This window comes from Mastacembelus armatus, chromosome 19 (genome assembly GCF_900324485.2).
Source record: "Mastacembelus armatus chromosome 19, fMasArm1.2, whole genome shotgun sequence".
NCBI classification, from domain to species: Eukaryota; Metazoa; Chordata; class Actinopteri; order Synbranchiformes; family Mastacembelidae; genus Mastacembelus; species Mastacembelus armatus.
In genome coordinates, this window is record NC_046651.1 from 1,667,501 (window position 1) to 1,692,837 (window position 25,337).

Sequence of the window (25,337 nt, forward strand, 5' to 3'; positions counted from 1 at the left end):
GCAAAGGGACAGCACCAGGCAGAGGTTTGAAGAGAGCCCGTGGAGCCCTTTTCACATCTGCCTGAGCCTGCTGATAACTGAAGGCCTTCTGTGTGGGGGAAGGCTGTGGCGATGGAGAATAAGGGGAGGAGGGTGGTTGGTGCTGATGCTGATAGAGGCAGTTCGGAGACTGGATGTGTTTGGCCTTGGGTGGGATGGCTGGCAAGGCAGAGCGAGACATTTTGCTAGGGGTTAGCAGAGGCGTGACAGGAGAAAAGGGGAGTTTGTTAGGAGTTGAAGACCGAGCTCCTGGGTGCTCCCACATCTCTGTGGTTCTCTGCCTGCCTCCAGGACTGCTCCCTTCACGCTTCGCCTCCTCCCCTTCTCCAGTCCTCAACCTCTGCTCACATAGTGTGGCCTGGTATTCCTGAGAAAATCCTGAATTTGAGTTCCCAGAATTCCCCGAACCACGTGACCGCATGCTAATGCTCTCCTGACTGACTGACATGGTGGATATAGCAGCTGCAGAGGTGACACCCCTGATGCCAAATGCCTCTGCAGCTCCTTCTCCCGCCCTGCCCATCATAGCAATCTGCAGCTCAGTGCTCAGTTCACTGTCCTGGAAGGAGACGAGGGCCCTGGGCGTGCAGGGGGAGGAGCAGCAGTTATCAGGTGGGGCATTAGAGCATGTGTGACCATGCACATTGTGTGTTGGTGTGTGTTCGATAGCCACCAGCTCTAGAGTGGCAGAGGGCGTCCGTTTGATAGTCCCACCTACAATTCTGTCAGCCTGGTTACGAGAGCGCTGCAGGTCGCAAAGTCTCTTCACTGCTAACATTAGTTTCTTTTGATGACCTGAAACACACAGATAATAGTCATCACAAACTACTGGCTTAATTACTGGTTTAACCCCCCCCCCTTTTTGTGCACAAGGCTGAAAAATGCATACCCAAATTAAACTAGCTGTTGTCCTTACATTTTAAGGGTTATATTGATGAGCTTGGTATCATTGGAAAGGAAACACTTTGTAGTTTATTGTGAAAATATGGCTAGGTCATACTGTACTAAACTTACAGACACAAGCTTGATAAAAAATTACTGAACAATCCTCGCCTAATTGTTTTTGTGTTTTAGACTAGAAATGTAGGTTGTTCTGGTTATTCTACAGGTCCAAAGTTTGTCACAAAAGAGCTAAAATTCAACTTTCTGCATTGTTTTTTGTAAGACTATGTCCAGGCGGATCATTTGGACAGTCCAACACTGGCACAATGTAACCAGATAACTTTCTGGATGTTTAGAACTGTAAAACACTATAACTTTTAATACAAACTAGATAAACTACTAAAAGATGTATTTATTGTAAAAGAAGAGGGAAAACAGCCAATAGAAGCAGTTGGTTCCTCCTGTCTGGACCTTTCTCTTCTGTGTTGTTCCTGTGTTATTTGGCTAGCAATCACTCCTTTATATAAATATTATCAGCCAACCATGCTGCTATAAATAAAAGCACAGAGATTCAGGTGTCCACCGATCTAATTCAGCCTCTAATTTTTTTGTCTTTTCCTAACCTTAAACAAAAGATAAAAGACAAATCTTTAATGACGGTCCACATATCAGTTATTTCTGGCTCATATCAGGTTAACATGTGAGAGACACAACTGAAACATCAAGAAAAGGTCTATGTCATAAAAACCTTTTCTTGTTAAAAGTAAAACTGCCCAAAATATAACTTCTAGAACATGAACATACACAGAAAATTTTACAGAAAGGTGGTCTAATCCTCACCTAGTTTGGTGATGCCTATCTCCTGTAGGTCCTCCCACGTGATGTCTTTGACAATAGTGATGGAGTCATAACCATTGTCACAGAGTCTCTTCTGGTACTGAGGAAGTCCAATTAAACTAAGCCACTCCCCCAGATCCGACTGCAGCAAAAAAGACCAATAAAGTAATGAAGGGATTTGTTATCTGATGGCTAAACAAAGTCACAAAAGTCATCATCATATTGCGTGTCCAGCTACAGTATGTTGATTTTAAATAGTTTTAGTCATCTCTGTAACCATGATGGCACACAGCTAGAACAAATCTAAGAGAAACAGTGGCATTTCATTAATGTTAAAGCGTGTAAGTGGATATGAGAGTTGCTTTCTCACAGGGATATAATCAGGTAGCCACTCGGGGATGCTCAGTTTTCCAATTTCCATTGAGATTTTCTTTCTGTGGCCGGGTTTGGTCACTCCGATGGCTGTCAGGTCCTGAAGAACAAAACATGGTGGCAACCAACTAATCTAACACAAATGTTTTGGACTACTATGCAAAATAAATGTGCAAAACTGGACATTTTACTAAGAAATGAATTGGTTAGATTTACAAGACAGACAAAATGTATGCTGTATATGTGTTGTTTAAAAGGCACTGATCAGTGTTTTTTTTTTTTTTTGGCAGCCTGTTTTTTTTTTTTACAAATTCCACAGAATTTTTTCTATATTTTCTACAATATTTTGTGTAATAGCAACTACAGGATTTACAGTAATACAGGAAGACTAGATGTGACAGTCTGCTGAAAATATTGAGGCAATTATTACTCTCTATTTGTTAGTAATAGCATGTCTCTAAACACCATATTTCCCCCCACTGTTATTTTCCAGTGATTTTGTTCACACTATGCATTTTCAGAAGTTCTGAATGTTTATGCTGGAACAAAAGCACTATGTTCCTGTTCTGTGCTGTAAAGAATTGAAGCCATTTTCTCATTAATATAATATGCTTAGTAAAGGCTGGCAGAGGCTCCAACAATGGTCTATTTTTTTATTGTAATAACTGTCTCAAATGGTTTTGACTGTTTACTAAAGCTAAAATGCTAATTCTAACTACACACCTCAGGGGTCATCCTGCTGATGGTGGGTACATCATATCCTGCATTGATAAAGTTGGATGTGTACTTCTCTAACTGGAACTCACACAACCAATGGTAGATGGCTTCAGAGTCCTAACAACAGGAGAGGAGGAAAATTGATGGGACTTCTTACTTACACACACACACACACACACAAAAACAAAAACACACACACAAACAAAAACACTTTACTACTCCACTCACCTTGCCCTCCAGAAGCTGTTCTGGCCTAACATAGCCTTTGTGAGAAGTGCTGTTGACCTGATGATGGAAACTGCCTAGAAAACACACATGATAGATCCTCAATGCTTTAGTGTGTATGACAGTGTTAGAAAGAAAGCTAAGACACACTGAGCAAAGCAGAACAAATGTATGCAAAGATGGTGGGGACAGGTGGCTGGAACTCTCCAGATGAGTAAAGTTATCTATTGATCTGAAAGCTCAATGAAGCCTACTGACTCATCGGTCTTCAGTCATGACAAGCACAGATCTCTGAGGAATGCACCTTTTCTCCTGTTTTCTTCCTGTCTTTTGCTTGGAGCAAACATTTCAATCATGAGATTCTTTCTTTGTTCTTTTACTCACCCCTTGACAGGATCCAAATAGCTTTTATCTTATCTTACAACAGCTTTAATCTATAGTTGCAAGAAAAAGTAATCTCTGTTTAATGGGTGTGTTGAGTAAAGACATTGAAGGTAATGACTGTTTTATCAACTTAGAAATATTGTGTGTTGATATTTGTGATTTGGTGGAGGCCATATCACATTTCACGACCAATTTATGCAGAAAACCAGGAAACTACAAACAGTGCCGCTACTTTTTCTTGCAACTGTATCAAACACCAGGTCATAAGATGGAGTAATTTCTTACATCTAGCAGTACTTAGCCATGCAGATAGTTTTGGTTTTATCTGTCAGGAGTATTGGGATGGATTACTAAAACTGTGTGCCTGACTTAATACCACTACAGGTAAGAAGGTAAGAAGAGTATTTTTTAAGAAAGGATTTAAAACAAATCTTTTTTTGCCTTTATGAAGAGAATGCGATGAAATGAGATGAGATTAGCTTACACTGATGGCCTTCAGTCATGACATAGATGAGATTAAAGTTGTCTTGACAGTAATAAATACTAAGTAGTAAAAGTAGTAACAGTCCTGTTCATGGTGGTTAGTCATCTGTCATTGGCTAAGGTGTTGTAGAGGCTGATGGCAGTGGGGGTGAAGGATTCAATTCAATTCAATTCAATTCAATTCAATTCAATTTTATTTGTATAGCGCCAAATCACAATACAAATCATCTCAAGGCACTTTACAAAAACCAAAACTAAAAACCCAACAATTCCCTTATGAGCAAGCACTTGGCGACAGTGGAGAGGAAAAACTCCCTTTAACGGAAGAAAAAAACCTCCAGCAGAACCGGGCTCAGTTTGGGCGGCCATCTGCCTCGACCGGTTGGGGTGAGTGGATAGAGCAGAGAGAAAAGAACAGCAACAATAAACAACAAATAGACACTGCAAGTTGGTGGGGCCAGTAACTGCACATCAGCGATAAACAGCTCCAGGACCAGGGACACCTGCAGAAGGTACAGAGAGAGAGAGAGAGGGAGGGAGAGAGCACAAACTAGGGGAGAGAGAGAGCACAAGGTTAGTAACATTCAATGGTGGAATATACATGAGGTGGGAGAGAAGGGGGGGGGGTTAGGGTAGGGGAGCTCAGTGCACCGATGGTCCTCGGGCAGTCTAGGCCTATAGCAGCATAACTAACTAAGGGATGGTTCAGGGTTGCCTGAAGCCAGCCCTAACTATATGCTTTGTCAAAGAGGAAGGTTTTAAGTCTAGCCTTAAAAGTACAGAGAGTGTCTGCCTCCTGAACCCAGGCTGAGAGCTGGTTCCACAGGAGAGGAGCTTGATAGCTAAAGGCTCTGCCTCCCATTCTGCTTTTGAGAACTCTGGGAACCACAAGTAGGCCTGCACTCTGAGAGCGAAGTGGTCTATTGGGATAATATGGTACTATGAGGTCTTTAAGGTATGAAGGAGCTTGATTATGAAGGGATTTGTATGTGAGAAGAAGGATTTTAAATTCTATTCTATATTTTACAGGGAGCCAATGAAGAAAAGCCAATATAGGAGAAATATGATCTCTCTTGCTAGTTCCTGTCAGGACTCTGGCTGCGGCATTCTGGATTAATTGGAGGCTTTTTATTAAGATATTAGGACATCCAGATAGTAATGAGTTACAGTAATCTAGCCTTGAGGAAACAAACGCATGGACTAGTTTTTCTGCATCATTTTGAGACAGGATGTTCCTAATTTTGGAAATGTTGCGCAGGTGAAAGAATGCAGTTCTAGAAATTTGTTTTATGTGTGAGTTAAAGGACATGTCCTGGTCAAAAATAACTCCAAGGTTTTTTACAGTAGTGCTGGAGGCCAGGGCTATGCCATCTAGAGTAGCTATAATTTTAGAAAAGTTATTTCTGAGATTTTTAGGCCCAAATAAAATTACTTCTGTTTTCTCCGAGTTTAAAAGTAAAAAGTTACTGGTCATCCAGGCCTTTATGTCAGTTAGACAGGCTTGAAGTCTGGTTAACTGGTTTGTGTTAACAGGTTTAATAGATAGATATAACTGAGTGTCATCCGCATAGCAGTGGTAATTAATAGAGTGCTTCCTAATGATATATCCTAAAGGAAGCATGTACAGGGTGAACAGAATCGGTCCTAGCACAGAACCTTGTGGAACTCCATAACTAACTCTTGTTCGTGTGGAAGGTTCATCATGGACATGAACAAACTGGAATCTGTCCGATAAATAGGATTGGAACCACTTTAACGCTGTTCCTCTGATACCAATCACATGCTCCAGTCTCTGTAATAAGATGTTGTGGTCAATGGTGTCGAATGCTGCACTAAGGTCTAGGAGGACAAGTATCGAAACAAGTCCATTATCTGAGGCTAAGAGAAGATCGTTGGTAACTTTCAACAGTGCTGTTTCTGTACTATGATGTGCTCTAAATCCTGATTGGAAATCTTCAAATAGTTCATTCCTGTGTAAGTGGTCTGATAGCTGCTTAGCAACAGCTTTTTCTAGGATTTTAGAAATAAACGGCAGGTTGGATATTGGTCTATAATTAGCCAAGACACCTGGATCAAGACTAGGCTTTTTGAGTAAAGGTTTGATTACTGCAGTCTTAAAGGCCTGTGGTACGTAGCCTGATACTAGAGATAAATTTACCAAGTCCAATAAAGATGAGTTCATTAATGGCAGGGTGCCTTTAAGCAGTCTAGTCGGGATGGGGTCCAAGAGACACGTTGATGATTTCGATGAAGCAACTACTGATGTAAATTCAGAGAGATCTATAGGAGAGAAGCAGTCTAAACATAACTGAGGTCCTACAGATGATTCAAGAGCTACTGTAGTAAAAGATTCATTTATTGCAGGTATAGGAAGCATCTGCTGAATTTTATCTCTAATAGTTGTGATTTTATTTGTAAAGAAACTCATAAATTCATCACTGCTGAGAGCTAAGGGGACACTGTATAATCTTTACTTATTTCATATTATTGCCAACACACTAAAGTGATCATTTTCCAAATTCAGCATTCAAATTACTAACTAAATCATAATAAAAACATTAATCCATTCATGAATCTAAATCTGTTAGTTTCGACTGGCAATGTTATGGTTTGATTTACGTTCTCTCCACCCAAGAAGTTAAAGAGACATGCGAGGATGGCGAGAAAGTGGCCAGGTGGAGCAGAAAAGGAAAGGGCACGGAAAAAGAAAGCGCTTCAAGAAAAAGCAGCAAAATGTTGCAAATAGTTTATTAGAGGTAGCGCCCCTACTATCATCACTTAGAATACTATATGCTAAAAGAAATTAATACCATTTAATGTAAAGTTACATGTGTATATTTGCAGACAAATATTCACATTCTTTTATATAGGTAGGAGGGGAGCAGGGAGATGTAGTTTTTATGTCTGTCAGTGACCCCTTATGGAGCGACAATCGAGGATCGTGACGTCACCCGGCATGGCGAAGCCGGGGCCCCAACCTGGAGCCATGCCTGGGGTTCGGGCTCATAGGCGAGCGCCTGGTGGCTGGGTCTCCCCCCATGGGGCCCAACGGGCAAAGCCTGAAAGAGTGACGTGGGGCCGCCCTTCTGTGGACCCACCACCCGCAGGAGGATCCATAAGGGGCCGGTGCATAGTGGATCGGGCAGTGGTCGAGGACAGGGACCTCGGCGACCCGATCCCTGGATGCTGAAAATGGCTCTAGGGACATGGAATGTCACCTCACTGGGGGGGAAGGAGCCTGAGCTTGTGCGGGAGGTTGAGCAGTACCGACTAGAGATAGTCGGGCTCACCTCCACGCACAGCCTGGGCTCTGGAACCCAGCTCCTTGAGAGAAGCTGGACTCTCTTCTACTCTGGAGTTGCTCGTGGTGAGCGGCGGCGAGCTGGTGTGGGCTTGCTTATAGCTCCCCAGCTCAGCCGCAACATGTTGCAGTTTTCCCCCCAGAGTGAAAGGGTCGTTTCCCTGCGCCTTCGGGTCGGGGATAGGTCTCTCACTGTTGTTTCGGCCTATGGGCCGAACAGCAGTGCAGAGTACCTGGCCTTTTTGGAGTCTCGAGCGGTGTTCTGTTGCTAGACTTCTGTGCTAGTCACAGTTTGTCCATAACGAACACCATGTTCAAGCATAAGGGTGTCCATCAGTGCACATGGCACCAGGACACCCTAGGCCGGAGGTCAATGATCGACTTTGTAGTCGTGTCATCTGACCTTCGGTCGTATGCCTTGGACACTTGGGTGAAGAGAGGGGCAGAGCTGTCAACTGATCACCACCTGGTGGTGAGTTGGATCCGCTGGTGGAGGAGGAAGCGGGACAGACTTGGCAGGTCCAAACGTACTGTGAGGGTCTGTTGGGAATGTTTGGCCGAACCCACTGTCTGGGAGGTCTTTAACTCACACCTCCGAGAGAGCTTCTACCAGATCCCGGGGGGGCTGGGGACATTGAGTCCGAATGGACCATGTTTTCCACCTCCATTGTCGACGCGGCGGCTAGGAGCTGTGGCCGTAAGGTTTCGGGTGCCTGTCGTGGCGGCAATCCCGGAACCCGGTGGTGGACACCGGAGGTAAGGGATGCCGTCAAGCTGAAGAAGGAGTCCTACCGAGCTTGGCTGGCTTGTGTTGCAGCCCAGGCGGCTCATGTTGCAGCCCAGGCGGTGACGGCAGCAAAAACTCGGGTATGGGAGGAGTTTGGTGAGGCCATGGAGAAGCACTACCTGTCGGCCCCGAAGAAATTCTGGCAAACCGTCCGGCGCCTCAGGAGGGGGAAGCAGTGCTCTACCAACACTGTTTACAGTGGAAGTGGGGAGCTGCTGACCTCGACTGGGGATATTGTCGGACGGTGGAAGGAATACTTCGAGGATCTCCTCAATCCCGTCTTCCATAAGGGAAGCAGGGGCTGGGGATTTGGGGGCTGATCCATCCATCACCCAAACCGAAGTCACTGAGGTAGTTCAGCAGCTCCTCAATGGCAAAGCACCGGGGGTGGATGAGGTCCGTCCCGAGTACCTCAAGTCTCTGGATGTTGTTGGGCTGTCATGGCTGACACGCCTGTGCAACATCGCGTGGCGTTCGGGGACAGTACCCCTGGATTGGCAGACCGGGGTGGTGGTTCCTCTTTTTAAGAAGAGGGACCCGGAGGGTGTGTTCCAACTACAGAGGGATCACACACTCCTCAGCCTCCCGAGGAAGGTCTATGCCAGGGTGCTCGAGAGGAGGATCCGGCCGGTGGTCGAACCTCGGATCCAGAAGGAACAATGCGGTTTCCGTCCTGGGCGTGGAACACTGGACCAGCTCTACACACTCTCGAGGGTGCTCGAGGGTTCATGGGAGTTTGCCCAACCAGTCCACATGTGTTTTGTGGACTTGGAGAAGGCATTCGACCGGGTCCCTCGTGACATCCTGTGGGGAGGTGCTCCAGGAGTATGGGGTCCGGGGCCCTTTGCTGAGGGCTATCCGGTCTCTGTACAAACGGAGCAGGAGCTTGGTTCGCATTGCCGGTAGTAAGTCAGACCTGTTCCCAGTGCGCGTTGGACTCCGGCAGGGCTGCCCTTTGTCACCGGTTCTGTTCATTACTTTTATGGACAGAATTTCTAGGTGCAGCCAGGGGCCGGAGGGAGTCCAGTTCGGGGACCACAGGATTTCATCTCTGCTTTTTGCAGATGATGTTGTCCTGTTGGCTCCATCGAGCCAGGATCTCCAGCATGCGCTGGGGCGGTTTGTAACCGAGTGTGAAGTGGCTGGGATGAGAATCAGCACATCCAAGTCCGAGGCCATGGTACTCCACCGGAAAAAGGTGGCTTGCCATCTCCGGGCCAGGGGAGAGATCCTGCCTCAAGTGGAGGAGTTTAAGTATCTCAGGGTCTTGTTCACGAGTGAGGGAAGGCCAGAACGCGAGATTGACAGACGGATCGGGCATCGGCAGCAGTAATGTGGTCGGTGTACCGGTCCATTGTGGTGAAGAAGGAGCTGAGCCGGAAGACGAAGCTCTCGATTTACCGCAGGGTGGCCGGGCGCTCCCTTAGAGATAGGGTGAGGAGCTCGGTCACCCAGAAGGAGCTCGGAGTAGAGCCAGTGCTCCTCCACATCGAGAGGAGTCAGTTGAGGTGGCTCGGGCATCTGTTTCGGATGCCTCCTGGGCGCCTTCCTGGGGAGGTGTTCCGGGCATGTCCCACCGGGAGGAGGCCCCGGGGAAGACCCAGGACATGCTGGAGGGACTATGTCTCCCGGCTGGCCTGGGAACGCCTCGCTGTCCCCCCCGGAAGAGCTGGAGGAAATGTCCAGGGAGAAGGACACTTCTGGGAAGTCTGGGTATCCCTGATTCGGCTACTGCCCCCGCGACCCGGCACCGGATAAGCGGTAGAAGATGGATGGATGGATGAATATGTCTGTCAGTTTGTGAAGTTTAAAATCTTTCCTTTTTTTTTTTCAAATAAAGGTGGAAACAGTCAACCTAGCACTAGCTATGGTGCAGTGATCACACATCAGATTCAGCCAGGGAGTGAGACAGGTAGAAAGAAAATATTTTTAAAAATATATTTGTTTTAACATATGGGATGAAATTTACTGTTTTGCTAAATTTGGGATATCTAACTCATTTTAAGATTAATAAGTAAATAAAGAAATGAGTGCATGGAAACATGTTCAAGAATTGCTGAGCATGAAGGGAGTAAAATCCACAGAGAGTGCAGACGCCTAACCCTAACCCTAACCCTAACCCAAACTCCCTCGTTTGCCCTGAGAAAATACAGTGGGTACGGAAAGTATTCAGACCCCTTTAAATTTTTCACTCTTTGTGTCATTGCAGCCATTTGCCAAAATCAAAAAAGTTCATTTTATTTCTCATTAATGTACACTCAGCACCCCATCTTGACAGAAAAAAACAGAAATGTAGAAATTTTTGCAAATTTATTACAAAAGAAAAACTGAAATATCACATGGTCATAAATATTCAGACCCTTTGCAGTGACACTCATATTTAACTCACATGCTGTCCATTTCTTCTGATCCTCCTTGAGATGGTTCTGCTCCTTCATTGGAGTCCAGCTGTGTTTAATTAAACTGATTGGACTTGATTAGGAAAGGCACACACCTGTCTATATAAGACCTTACAGCTCACAGTGCATGTCAGAGCAAATGAGAATCATGAGGTCGAAGGAACTGCCCAAGGAGCTCAGAGACAGAATTGTGGCAAGGCACATATCTGGTCAAGGTTACAAAAGAATTTCTGCAGCACTCAAGGTTCCTAAGAGCACAGTGGCCTCCATAATCCTCAAATGGAAAAAGTTTGGGATGACCAGAACTCTTCCTAGACCTGGCCATCCAGCCAAACTAAGCAATCGTGGGAGAAGAGCCTTGGTGAGAGAGGTAAAGAAGAACCCAAAGATCACTGTGGCTGAGCTCCAGAGATGCAGTAGGGAAATGGGTGAAAGTTCCACAAAGTCAACAATCACTGCAGCCCTCCACCAGTCGGGGCTTTATGGCAGAGTGGCCCGACGGAAGCCTCTCCTCAGTGCAAGACACAAGCCTTCATAGATTTTGCCAAAAAAACACACGAAGGACTCCCAGACTATGAGAAATAAGATTCTCTGGTCTGATGAGACCAAGATTGAACTTTTTGGCATTAATTCTAAGCGGTATGTGTGGAGAAAACCAGGCACTGCTCATCACTGCCCAATACAATCCCTACAGTGAAACATGGTGGTGGGAGCATCATGTTGTGGGGGTGTTTTTCAGCTGCAGGGACAGGACGACTGGTTGCATTTGAAGGAAAGATGAATGCGGCCAAGTACAGAGATATCCTGGAAGAAAACCTCTTCCAGAGTGCTCAGGATCTCAGACTGGGCCGAAGGTTCACCTTTCAACAGGACAATGACCCTAAGCACACAGCTAAAATAAAGCAGTGGCTTCGGAACAACTCTGTGAACGTTCTTGACTGGCCCAGCCAGAGTCCTGACCTAAACCCAATTGAGCATCTCTGGAGAGACCTGAAAATGGCTGTCCACCAACGTTCACCATCCAACCTGACAGAACTGGAGAGGATCTGCAAGGAAGAATGGCAGAGGATCCCCAAATCCAGGTGTGAAAAGCTTGTTGCATCATTCCCAAGAAGACTCATGGCTGTACTAGCGCAAAAGGGTGCTTCTACTCAATACTGAGCACAGGGTCTGAATACTTATGACCATGTGATATTTCAGTTTTTCTTTTGTAATAAATTTGCAAAAATTTCTACATTTCTGTTTTTTTCTGTCAAGATGGGGTGCTGAGTGTACATTAATGAGAAATAAAATGAACTTTTTTGATTTTGGCAAATGGCTGCAATGACACAAAGAGTGAAAAATTTAAAGGGGTCTGAATACTTTCCGTACCGACTGTAGGTAGTCGGTAGTCTACAGAGAGAAAAACAGATGTCAGCACATCGAGATCAAGTAAGGAAGAACCGACAGGTCATGGAACGAGTGATTAATGTCATCAAGGTCATTGGTAAGCAGGGCCTTAGTTATTGTGGTGATAAACATGAGGGTGCTTATTTTTTAGAAGACTTGACTTTAGATCATGGAAATTCTTTAGAATTAATACTGCTGCTCAGCAAGTACGATGCATGTCTGCAAGCACACGTCAGTGAATGCATTAAAAAGAGTAAAAAGATGCATGAAAGTGGACATAAAGGAACAGGTTCCCTTTTGACTTTGCTGTCCAAGACCACAGTAAACAAAGTCATTAGTGTTATCAGGCTCTTAATTCACAACAACAAAGAACTGCTGAAGAAGTTAAGGAAGCTAGAATGTATTTAGTACAAATGGATACTACAGAAGATTTTACCACTAAGAATCAATGTGGTGTTGTACTAAGATATGTCATTGGACTTTCAGATTCCTTGAAAGAATACAGAGTCAAAGTGCACAATGTCATCACGGACACTGTCCAAGATAGTATGTACCACCAATACACAGCAAGTGCAGCTCTGTGTTCAGATTTTGCCTTCAAAGATCCTAAAAATGTTGCTGAAAAAAAAGGGCTCCCAAAATCAGGTCTAGTGGAGCTTAGCAAATTTTTGATCAATTTTGATGATTGTGCCACAGTGGAGACATTGCAGACAGAGCTGATAAACTCTGTAACACACTGGGATAAGTTGAAGATGTCAACTTTGGACAGCTATAGTTTAAAGACAGTGAAGGAGCTCTCAGAAGAAGACACCAACCTTTCAGGTGCTGATGAGGGCTTAGAGTTGGTGAGCAGAGTTTGTTCAACTTGAAAAAACGGTGTAATATGTTGCCATATCCGCCTGTCTAAATACAACCTTTCTCACTGATGCCTATCATATCATTGGACTGGGTTACAAATTTTTGTTGACATTGTCTGTGACAAGTAACGTGTGAAAGAAGCTTCTCCACATTGAAGCTTGTGAAGAACAGACTTAGGACCTCAATTAATCAGGAGCACCTTGAGGCTTTCATGTTAATGTCCACTGAGAGGGAGATACTTGTTGAATTTGACACTGACATCATTGATAAAGTTGCTGAGAGCAGCTACGTGTTGCACAATCTGCTGACCTTCAAAGCTGAAAGTTTTGTTTAACCTCTCTTCTGCAGTTAGAGTACATTTATGCGTGAGAAGCAGAGGAGAGGAAATAGCAGCTTTGGACTTCTGGCATAAATGCTTGGTTTAATGCTATGTGCAATCTAAGATTAACTTCAAGGTTAATAAAATAAATGTTTTACTGTGATGGTCATACTGTGTAATAAATTTAATTTATAGTCAAAAAATAAGGTTGTATGGTTTCTAAATTTATTTGGGTGCACAGGATGGCCTGGGGGGGTTTGTGGGATTTCCCAGCCTGAAACTGTTCTTGAAATTTTATCAGGCCCCTGTATCTCTCTTCCTGTCCTTTCCTGATACATACCATAATAGCAATATCACCAGAATATTTATGAATGTGGAAACAATCAGAATTGTACATGAAGTCTTATGTGTAGTGTACAGGAATGCAGCCAAAACAGTCCCCTGTGGAGCCCCTGTGCTACTCAAAAACCTACCAGAGATGCAGTTCTCCAGCCTGACGAACTGTCAGATGATCTGTGATCCAGGAAACAAAGGCACAATTTCTGTAACTCCAACATCACCCCTGTTGCTGTGACAGATGGTGGAGAGTGCCCAGGCATGAATGACTCCTCAGCACCTCATATTAAATGCCAAATGAACAGGAGTCATGCACTGACTAATACACAGTTAGCGTGCATTACAGTGTGCTTCTAAGCAACTGGCACTTTCCTTTATACAATTAGACGAATGCAAAAATGTAATAAGAAAAGTGTACATAAACATTTTCCCTATATTTCATCATTTTCCCTGGACACCTGTGTGTGCAGTCCATGAAGGAGACTTTTTAGTACTGCTGGATCTAAGTGCTGCTTTTGACACAGTGGGCCATGTGATCCTGTTACAAAGGTTAGAGGACTGGATAGGCATCTCTGGTACTGCCCTTAAATGGTTTAAGTCCTATCTTGAAGACAGGAAGTATTTCATTAAAGTTGGTAACTGTTTCTCAGACCAAATGGTGTTGACATGTGGGGTCCCCCAAGGGTCCATCTTGGGACCCCTTTTGTTCAACCTTTACATGTTTCCTTTAGGCCAGTTAATATGCAGCAATAATGTGTCCTACCATAACTATGCAGATGACACACAGATTTACATTTCACTCACAGCTGGTGAATATGGACCAGTCAATTCACTGTGCAGCTGTATTGAACAGATCACTCTGTGGATGCAAAACAACTCTCTCCAAATAAACAGTGACAAGACTGAAATAATCATCAAAGAGAAAGTGTCAGCAGTCACCTCGAGTCTCTTTCTCTAAAATTTCATATTTAAAGTTAGAAAATCTAGGGGTATTCATGGACTCACTTGAATTTTAACAGCCACATTAAATCGATAACATCGTCAGCATTTTACCATCTCAAAAACATCAAAGGGATCATGTCTAAACCAGACTTGGAAAGACTCATCCATGCTTTTATCTCTAGCAGGTTAGATTACTGTAACGGCCTATTCATGGGGCTCTCAAAACGAGCTGCTCGGGTCCTGACTAGAACCAGAAAGTACAACCACATTACTCCTGTTCTCAGATCTCTGCACTGGCTTCCTGTCTCTCAGAGAATAGACTTCAAAACAGCACTGCTTGTGTATAAGTCTCTTCATGGCTGAGCACCACATTACATCTCTGACATGCTGATGCCATATGAACCATCTCGAACTCTGAAAACATTTCTTAGAGAAAGAACAGAAGAAGGAAGGAAAGTCTGAAAAAGAGAAAAAATGAAGGATAAACTGATGTGCAGTAGTAAAAAGGCTGAAAGGGAAAAATGTGCTGCAAAAGAGCAAATATTAGCATTTCTAGCTTCTATTTTAAAACCATGAAATAAAAAGGCTTTTATTTTGAAAAGGCAGCATGCTGCAGGAGACTCATGTCACCTTCAGTTAAGATCTGAACTTTAATTTTGAATATTTGTTATGCTTTGGAAAACTGCAGTAACATCCTGTAAATAACTGTGGACTTTTATTGTGGAAGTCTAACCATGTCCTCCTGAAGAAGACACCATGCCTGACATTTAAAATGGCCTCAGCTGGTGCCTAAATCTGTATGCCAATTACAAAAGTCCATTTTAAGGTCATGTTGCTGTTTCAGGGCTTTTATATTGAAAGTGTGCTATAAAAGGCTTTTATTTTGAAAGGACACATTGCTGCACGAGACTCACGTGATCTTAGATTACAATCTTAACTTTATTTTGAATATTTATTATACTTTACAAAGGTATAATAACTTCTTACAAATAACTATGGACTTATTGTGAAAAGCCAGACATGGCCTCCTTGGGGAAGACACCATGGCTGATTTTGAAAACATCCTAAGTCAGTGTCTAAAGCTGTATGCAAACAGCCAAAGTCCATGTTAAGCTCATTTTATTATTTCTTTGCTTTTATTTTGAAAGAATCCAGAACAAAGGCTTTTATTTTGAATGTGCAGCATGCTGTAGTGCACTGTGGTGACCTCCAAATAAAGTTTAATTTTGAAGACTTACTATACTTTAGAAAGGTGCAGTCACTTCCTCTAAACAACTGCAGACTTTTATTGTGAAAGTGTTGTCACGTTCTGCTTGGAGAAGACAACATGGGCCACACTGAGAATGGTCCCCATGTGTAACAGCAGTGGACATTAGGCAGCCAGTCAGTCTAATTACCAACCACAGGCAGCTGTGGTCCCTGCTACTGCTGTGTGAGCTGTTGCTATGGTGACCTGACCTATCAAAATAATACCTTCACTAACAGAGCCAGGAGGCTTCAACAAAGAGACTGCCTTCAGCCTTCATTTGTGTTTTTCACCAGAACACTGAGCCTCTTTTATAATGGGAGTGAATGAGAGATTGAGCAGTCACTCTCTGTGGAATTGGCCACCTGGTGGAAAAACCTTAGGTCCTATCAAAATGAGAACAGCATTACCTGAAAGAAGACAAAAATCTCTACTACTTTTGAGAAAATGGTGTATCAAGAGGCAAAATTGCGGCCGTGAAAGCAAGTTAGAGAGAAATTTTTTAAAGAAACTTAACAGCTTATCCTACTCTGGCTGATGATGTCACCACTGTAGCTGTGAACATTCCGCTCCCATACACACCAGTGTAAAATTCAGAAAAGGCCTAAAAACACCATAAAACCTAAATTGCGATTAATCAAAAACCGTAACTGTAAAGTTATCCAAAAGCTGAATACAAGACTAATAGATTAATGCCTTCTGACCCATTTAAAAGGTCAAATGGTGTTTCTATCTGAAAGTATGTTGACAGTTAAAGCTGAAAGAGGATTTGAAGAGGATTCATTTCAATGGGACAAAAAATTTGAAAAAAGCTGAATATTTTAAAAAATATGAAAGATATCAAAAAGCTGAAAACAAGCAGAAATGTCCTTAAAAAGCAGAACATTTTGACATTTAAATGGTTTTTCTAGCTGAAAGTATGCTGAAGAAGATAGCGACCAAAAAACATACAGAAAAATAATAATAAAGACACAGGATAACAATAGTGTGAATGCTGAATCAGCATTTGCACTAATTAGGGGGAAATAGAGGTGACAGAGCCTGCAGACACAGACAGGGTAGTACTGTATAACTGCTATCCCAAAAGGACATGTTTCTAAGAAAATATTGTAGCTATATTTAGACAATCAGAAAATTCTAAAACATGCACACAAAACATATTATGTTCCATCACAACTGTTTGCTCAAAAAGCCTTAAAAAACATTATTAAAATGAATGGCATATACACAGAGGAAGATGAGTTCATTGTCTAACTAACCTGTTGGTCCATCAACCTGTTTGCTGTGGTCTGCTCCTGCAGTGTGAAAATGGTCTCCTGCATCACCAGCAGAGGGAGCCAGCTGCAAACACAAAACAAGGGGTAACCTACCTCCGAATCTTAAGGATCAATAACATGCACTAAAGACAATATCCCCATAGTAAGTTAGTACGCCTAGTAGAAACATCTTCATCGTTCCTTTTTGCAGTATTGTTAGTGATATTATTGAGCATATCTAACCTTTCCAGGGTCAGTGCAGTGGCGATTTTGAGTGCCATTCTGTTTGTGGCTGCTTTCAGAGCTTTGGCCACTGCCAGCACTGCGACTGCTGCCCACACTGCCTGCACTGCCAACACTGTTTCTGTCAGCTAAGACAGAAAGAAAGAGAAACAAAAAAAAATAAAACAGGGTAAATGGGAGCTGCATAAAATTTAAGAGCAAGTAAACTGGCAGAGATAAAGACTCTAGGGTGTAATTCGTTACGAAAAATAACAGTCTGACTGCAGTGCAAAAAACTGAAATCAATTTCAGTTAGGAAGTCCTATTTACCCTTAGAGAATCAGATTCATATTTTAGGAAATACACTTTTTGCACATTTGCTTTCTTCCCAAGAGTTAGAAGAAAATATCAATACCAATGTCATGATGCCATGATGCCATATGTTAATTGATGTGATTTTATGCAAAGCTAGACTAAACACCAGCTGGCTCTAGTTCCATACTTAATACACATAATTCTCAAAAATAAAGCAAATATTTGTAAAAACTGTTGGCCTATTTCTTTAAGGGCAGTTGCAATAGCAAGCTGCAAATAACCTGAGATACTTACCATTATGTTGTGGTTATGGTTACAAGGTTACTCGGGGTACGGGTGGCAGGGGAACATGGGATTTGCAAACTGGCATTCTAAGGTCAAGACTTCAGGATATAAGCGGATAAAGATGGGAATAAGCTTCCTTAAAGAGACCCAGTTTATTTTAATGGAAGGGACAGGATCTGGTCTACAGGATCACACAGGGTTGGAGGTTTGGGGGATAGCAGGTCTTTGGGGCCACACACTCTTACCACTGGGAGAGTTCCTGAGGACCCAAATGTCCTGAGTGGGGCTAGCAGGACTAGCTGTGGTTGAGTGGTGACTGCCAAGTGGAGTACCTAACAAACACACACACACTTTAGACCACTCACTGTATACCCTACAGTGAAGAGCTGGGAGTGGACCTATCAGCTGACACTGCACACCAGAGGATTGGTCGAGACAAGGATCAGCATGCTATTTGGCAATGTAAAGTCTTGGAGGAGAGGAATATGTCATAGGAGGTGGGAAAAAAGCATAGGAAGAAGTTTGTGATCGTGTGTGTATGTACCTGTGGCATCATAGCCAAAGGTATATGAGTCATCAGTCTGAGGGGTGAGGCCATGGCTTGAGGGAGGAGTTCTGGATGTGAAGTTTTGTCGTTGGCAAGGCATTGAAGCTTGGCGGGAAAGAGTGCCGCCTACGGTCGGGGAGGACATGCAAAGGTGATTTAGAACATGCATGTGAGTTGCACTTCATGCATAGTAAAGGGCTGCAACAAAACCCTCCAAATTACAAACTTTATCAAACATTCAGGTATACAAACGTACACATACGCACACCTGCTGAGTTTACTTCATAAGCAAAGAGCCTGTCACTGACTTTAAGTCAAACTCTCTTCCTGTCTTTCCTCCCTCAAGCATGAGTACATACACAAACATAGAAACGCACAATATCCAAGCATAGACTCTGAGGGCTTTAGCACTAAGCTGACACTTTGCAATCTGGCCACAATAATCCTATTACTGTGTCTCTCTGTGTGTGAGTACTGTTTCTATAGAACGTGAATGTGTGTGTAGCCTGGTTTGTTGAAGACCTAGAAATGAAGCATTTTAGCCTGTGTTCGTGTGAATCTGTCTGCTGCTTTTACTGGACCAATCATTGTGCTCATCCTACTGGCTGAATGTTAGTGGCTTTACAGCTTTTAAACAAGCATAGGGCTCATATTCCTTTTATTCACATGGATTAAACCAGTTGATTTACAAGCATGCTCCAGTGGTCATGGATACCAACATGTCAGATCCTGCTTGTGTGGTGAGATATGTTCTCAGATATGACTATTATCTTGGGTCAAGTTAGTTCCTTTAACACCACTCTATGAGCTCAAACCACCATGGAACAAGTCTAATTTGGCGGAGTTGAGACAGGGTTATTGTAGTCAAAGTATGTATAGTAAATTTCTTTTTCCAGTGCTGTTGCATTGTATGTCAACTCAGCTATCTGGCAGACAACATTCTGTTTTGGTTCAGTTTCCTTGCTTTTATCAATCTTATTTCCTGCAGCAGCAGGCAGATGTTTTTATTTAAAAAGCTGAAAATCCTGTACACTACCTACCCACACCAAACAGCAGCCAGACAAGTTAACATAGTGGTGCAATTATGAGATAGAGAATCAGGAGTGTATATTTGACTTTGTTAAGTGGCCAGAACATTATTCTGAATGAATGCTAATGCTAACAATAGCTTCTTATTGTTTAAATACTGCAGGCTGGAAAGTTAACCTTGTTACCAGAACAGCTTCATTAAAAGCGCATTGTGTTGTCTGCTTATGTAAAAATATGAATACAGTTACACCCTTATTACCATTATTAAAGTATCAAAGGTAAACAGTTATTAAAATACACTGTGTAGTACTGTTGGATATTATTATTGTTGCATCGTCATGAGAGCATTAGTTTAAAATTGGTCATTCATTTTATTTAGTTGCATTTCAAACTGGCAAAGACTGCAAACTTCAGCTGTTAAATGTGGTAAAGTTAAACTAATTTCGCCTAAATACTGTACTTTGTCACTGTTCACCAATGAGTCTCTGTATGTTCATGCAGATGTTGTGATGCTTGTTCCTTTACCTGCTCGTCTACTGAGGACCTCCACCACTGAAGGGGGGAAGAAGCCCACCCGGTCTGTCCTCCGCTGAGTGTCATGGATGTGACCTTTCCACCGGCCATCTGAGTGTTGCTCCAGAACCTGACACGAACAAATCACAAAAATGATGAGCAAGCTTCAGCTGAAATGTGTGTTTGTCACTGATATGAGCATATTGCATTAGACTAGTTCATGGATCATAATGATAACTCAATAAAACTTTGAGACTGCTTAAATTGCAGCAAAAAAGCATTAAAAATATCTATAATGTACTTGGAACTTTGTGGGAAAAATACATTTTCCATCAACTCTTAAATATGCATGTTCTGTGATTCCTCCAGAAATGCCTTTAACACTGTAATGAGAGAGCCAATGAGCTGGAAATAATCTTTTCACTGCAGTGATTCTTTATCTCCTCAACAAAATGCCTTGAGGGCACAAAAACAAACACCTCTGCTTTCTAACAGGATACCACACAATAACATACGGGTTCATACAGTAGTCTGGGAGGCCACAATGACTTATATAAAGATATCAAAATAAAAACCAGTAAGCACATAAAAACACAAAAATTTGTACAAAAGGGGAGTGGGGGAATGAGCAAATAAGTTGGTAATGCCAGAGTTACAGCAGCAAGTTTGTGCCTGTTTCTCTGCTATGGTCTCCTGCTCAGGGTACACTAAATTATCAGGTAACATCCCACACAAATCCTAACAACAAGGCTTCACTCACTAAGTCTGCATCATGTCATCCCTTACACTGCCTGTGATTCCCATGCCAATGATCAGGCAGGGTCAATTTCAGCTAAACTGATTCTACAGCAGATGCTGGGGAAGTCAACATCGTACACCTGTATATGACCAGTATTATAGTAATTTCTGTGGAAGCTTTTATTCCTATGAAAGTATCCAACCACACTGAATCAGAAAAACGCACATAGAGGCATTTCAAGAAGCAAACTTTTTTCTTTAGTACACTTGTACCAGGATCAGACAGAGTATATTTGCATTTTGTGATGGTGATCAAATAGTTCAGAAAAACAGACTGACCACACATTGGACATCAATAAATTAGAGCTTACTGTCTTTCACAATTTGCATGACATACAGAGGTAACTGGAAGATAGTGACAGGAACTGACTCATTCCATCTACATCTAGATATTATGTGGGCAGATCCTGGCATTAGTAAAGTCTATCTAAATAAGCAGCTGTCCAATTCACCCAAAGCACAAAAATCTCCTAGTGTCAATATGATGTGACTTGTAAGTGTACTTATAATGGTCAACAAAAGCCCAATTTCACTATGACGAAGTAGTAATAGACTTCTTAACGACTATTTTCCTTTATTAAATTTCTGATACTAGTCAGTTAGTAAGACAGTTATCAGCACCTCCAGTATAGTGGTCCTGTTGAAATGGCAGCCAGTTCTAGTGGGGTAAAGGCCCTACAGAGCTCAGAGTCAGTGTGAATTGAATGGGTGGACGTCTGAGTAGCAATTACTGGAGTGGCACTAATTTCAAGCCACAATGTGTAAAATTTAAACATTTCTGACTGTGGCAGTAATCCAGCAACAACAATCAGAAGACACTATAGTAGACCACACAATATACCACTATACCACCACTCCCTCACCTAATGGATCTGACCAAGGGGCATGAATGGGCTGAAAGGAGCACACACACATAGTACTGAATTTCAGACAGGTTATGGCTTTGGTCTAAAAAAGTCACAACTATATTTTTAAATTGCAATGATGCAAATTGGCTTTAAACTGCCATACATTATGTGATACGGTTTCCACATTACAAATGAAGCATACAAAGATAAAAAAATTATTTTCTGTCATAAAGCAGAATTATAGCAGAACTACTGTGCCAGAAGTGTGCCAGGAACAACATATCAAGACCAAACTCACTAAGCAAAAGAGTAGTTCTACAGAGTGAAGTTTCAACCTACTGGGGTATTCAGCCATTAAAGAGAATATGTTTTTTTTTCAACAAATATACACACACAAAATCAAGTACCATACCATAATGAGGTCTCCAGCCCGGAGATTAAGCGCAGTGGGGTCGTGGAGGTTCCAGTAGTCCTTCACTGCCCTGACCTGGATAGAACTTGATGCGTCTGAACAGGGACAGAAAGATACAGAAACATCATCAAGTAGGAAAAATGGTTTCTACTGTGATACCTAAATTTAGCAACCTTTCATTCATTACTTCCCTTGTTATTGCATTAATCAAAAATTTACATTTTATAAAAACATCAGTGTACTACCAACCTCTTAGTAGCTGTTTGATTTCCCTGCTGGCTGTGGAGGTAGTGAACTGGTTGACGATGTCCAGAGCTGTCTGGTTGTAAGTGTTGCACATGTTCACATTGATGCCCGCCTAGACACACACACACACACACACACACACACACAAAATGTGGGATTATTATGGGTGAGATTCACTTTTAAAACAAAGCCTCCTTCCTTATTAAAATATAACACTTAGCAGCTACAATTGTAATGTGAAGTCTTGCTAATCTTCAACATCACCTTTCTATCTGCACTCTTTAAACAACAATATCAGTGTTAGCCTTTAAAATCACCACATTAGCTGCACTGAATTTACATTTGCTTTTGCCTGAAACTGTCTTTGCTTACATCAAGCAGCAGCCGCACTACTTCAGTTTTGCCATAGAGAGCAGCTTCATGCAGACATGTCCCTGCTTTGGTGGTCAAGTTGATGTCAATCCCAGCTTTTAGAAGCAACCTAATAAATAAAATCAGAAACACAAATGTAAGGCTGAAAACTCAGAAATCCATTCATCCATCCAAAATGTTATATACCTCATCTCATTAAGCCAATACCACACACACGTACACACAACTAACAGATATTTTTCTGGTTCTGTGAGGGGTCCAGCTGTAGGAATGCTGATGGTCTCATACCCAGAGCAGTGTAGGATGAGGAGGCCCTGGGTTCATTATGTGAGTGTTGAGTCAGGTTTGAAAGATGTAAACAACGCTAGGGTACTGCTATTACTGTAGCTGGATTCATGTGAATGCTGTTTACTAAATGGTAACCAATGCCAAGCCTATTCCTTCCACCCGGGTGTCTAATGGATGCTAGTACACTCCATCTACTTTCTATAGCACGATTCTATTTAAATGTCAAACAGGGTAAACAAAACAAAACAGACTGGCTACAGTGTTTTAAAGCATCAGCTACAGGCTGTACAGCATTCATCAAGGCATCTGTAAATGACTGAAGTAGACCAATTCAATACAGACAATTTTTTAGCAAGCTTAAAGGTTGTTTTCAATTGTGATGCCATAAGACTGGATATTTTGAGACTAGTTGGAATGTTATGAGAATAAAGCCATAATATTTCAGAAAATGCCAGAAAAATAGAAGATTTATAGCTATAATCCTTAATTTGCTTAACAATATGACAGACTGTTGTAAGAATGCAACAATAAACTTGCAATATCCAAACTTTATTTTATGATTTACAGTGGGTATGGAAAGTATTCAGACCCCTTTAAATTTTTCACTCTTTGTGTCACTGCAGCCATTTGCCAAAATCAAAAAAGTTCATTTTATTTCTCATTAATGTACACTCAGCACCCCATCTTGACAGAAAAAAACAGAAATGTAGACATTTTTGCAAATTTATTAAAAAAGAAAAACTGAAATATCACATGGTCATAAGTATTCAGACCCTGTGCTCAGTATTGAGTAGAAGCACCCTTTTGAGCTAGTACAGCCATGAGTCTTCTTGGGAATGATGCAACAAGTGTTTCACACCTGGATTTGGGGATCCTCTGCCATTCTTCCTTGCAGATCCTCTCCAGTTCTGTCAGGTTGGATGGTGAACGTGGTGGACAGCCATTTTCAGGTCTCTCCAGAGATGCTCAATTGGGTTTAGGTCAGGACTCTGGCTGGGCCAGTCAAGAACGGTCACAGAGTTGTTCCGAAGCCACTCCTTTGTTATTTTAGCTGTGTGCTTAGGGTCATTGTCCTGTTGAAAGGTGAACCTTCGGCCCAGTCTGAGGTCCTGAGCACTCTGGAAGAGGTTTTCTTCCAGGATATCTCTGTACTTGGCCGCATTCATCTTTCCTTCAATTGCAACCAGTCGTCCTGTCCCTGCAGCTGAAAAACACCCCCACAACATGATGCTCCCACCACCATGTTTCACTGTAGGGATTGTATTGGGCAGGTGATGAGCAGTGCCTGGTTTTCTCCACACATACCGCTTAGAATTAACGCCAAAAAGTTCAATCTTGGTCTCATCAGACCAGAGAATCTTATTTCTCATAGTCTGGGAGTCCTTCATGTGTTTTTTGGCAAACTCTATGCGGGCTTTCATGTGTCTTGCACTGAGGAGAGGCTTCCGTCGGGCCACTCTGCCATAAAGCCCTGACTGGTGGAGGGCTGCAGTGATAGTTGACTTTGTGGAACTTTCTCCCATCTCCCTACTGCATCTCTGGAGCTCAGCCACAGTGATCTTTGGGTTCTTCTTTACCTCTCTCACCAAGGCTCTTCTCCCACGATTGCTCAGTTTGGCTGGACGGCCAGGTCTATGAAGAGTTCTGGTCGTCCCAAACTTTTTCCATTTGAGGATTATGGAGGCCACTGTGCTCTTAGGAACCTTGAGTGCTGCAGAAATTCTTTTGTAACCTTGGCCAGATCTGTGCCTTGCCACAATTCTGTCTCTGAGCTCCTTGGGCAGTTCCTTCGACCTCATGATTCTCATTTGCTCTGGCATGCACTGTGAGCTGTAAGGTCTTATATAGACAGGTGTGTGCCTTTCCTAATCAAGTCCAATCAGTTTAATTAAACACAGCTGGACTCCAATGAAGGAGCAGAACCATCTCAAGGAGGATCAGAAGAAATGGACAGCATGTGAGTTAAATATGAGTGTCACTGCAAAGGGTCTGAATACTTATGACCATGTGATATTTCAGTTTTTCTTTTTTAATAAATTTGCAAAAATGTCTACATTTCTGTTTTTTTCTGTCAAGATGGGGTGCTGAGTGTACATTAATTAGAAATAAAATGAACTTTTTTGATTTTGGCAAATGGCTGCAATGACACAAAGAGTGAAAAATTGTAAAGGGGTCTGAATACTTTCCGTACCCACTGTAATTGTAAATCCACTCTTATTTACACTCACTTATTTCATAGCACGATAATGTTTTTCATAAACATACAACTTATTTAGGAAAAGGTCTAAATATTATAAAAAAATATTATAAGATGTATTTTTACAAAAAAAGAATTCTGTAGATCAAAACTCATCCTTTAGTTTATGCTGACTGTTGGTAAAATATTTCTGAAATGAGAATGCTGACAAACACATTTGACAAGATCACAGTAAGCGGGACACCAACTGGAGAAATATGAAGCCGTGCAGTTTGATGAAAAAGGGAGCCTTAAGCAAACCTTTTGTAACATACACCTTCTTCCTTTACTCAGTAGCTACAGATTTAAGAAAACCTTGGGAAAGCTTAATTCCTGAAAACTGCAATAAAATATAGACCTCTCCATCTCTGTCCTGTAGATAAGCAGTTGGTTTACTCTCATACTGTATACTGTACATAAAATGCAATGTATTTCTACTTTAAGTACAAAATAT

General features: G+C 42.3%; 1 protein-coding gene across 4 annotated transcripts in view; it reads right to left on the bottom strand.

Moving 5' to 3' along the window:
- Nucleotides 1-25,337, bottom strand: part of LOC113135560 (CASK interacting protein 2) — a 57,543-nt gene that overhangs the window by 2,592 nt on the left and 29,614 nt on the right. For 3 of the 4 annotated variants that reach the window (XM_026315685.1, XM_026315684.1, XM_026315686.1), the window contains 13 exons: nt 22,360-22,468; nt 21,991-22,099; nt 21,742-21,836; nt 19,696-19,813; nt 18,139-18,267; nt 17,840-17,926; nt 17,016-17,143; nt 16,776-16,857; nt 3,076-3,149; nt 2,854-2,964; nt 2,129-2,230; nt 1,762-1,900; nt 1-834 (listed from right to left, as the gene is read on the bottom strand). The exon at nt 1-834 is cut by the window's left edge and continues 1,383 nt beyond it. In XM_026315685.1, the coding sequence (XP_026171470.1) occupies nt 1-834; nt 1,762-1,900; nt 2,129-2,230; nt 2,854-2,964; nt 3,076-3,149; nt 16,776-16,857; nt 17,016-17,143; nt 17,840-17,926; nt 18,139-18,267; nt 19,696-19,813; nt 21,742-21,836; nt 21,991-22,099; nt 22,360-22,468 (2,117 nt within the window). The remainder of the gene's footprint in view (nt 835-1,761; nt 1,901-2,128; nt 2,231-2,853; nt 2,965-3,075; nt 3,150-16,775; nt 16,858-17,015; nt 17,144-17,839; nt 17,927-18,138; nt 18,268-19,695; nt 19,814-21,741; nt 21,837-21,990; nt 22,100-22,359; nt 22,469-25,337) is intronic. The other variant, XM_026315687.1, reaches the window with a different exon arrangement.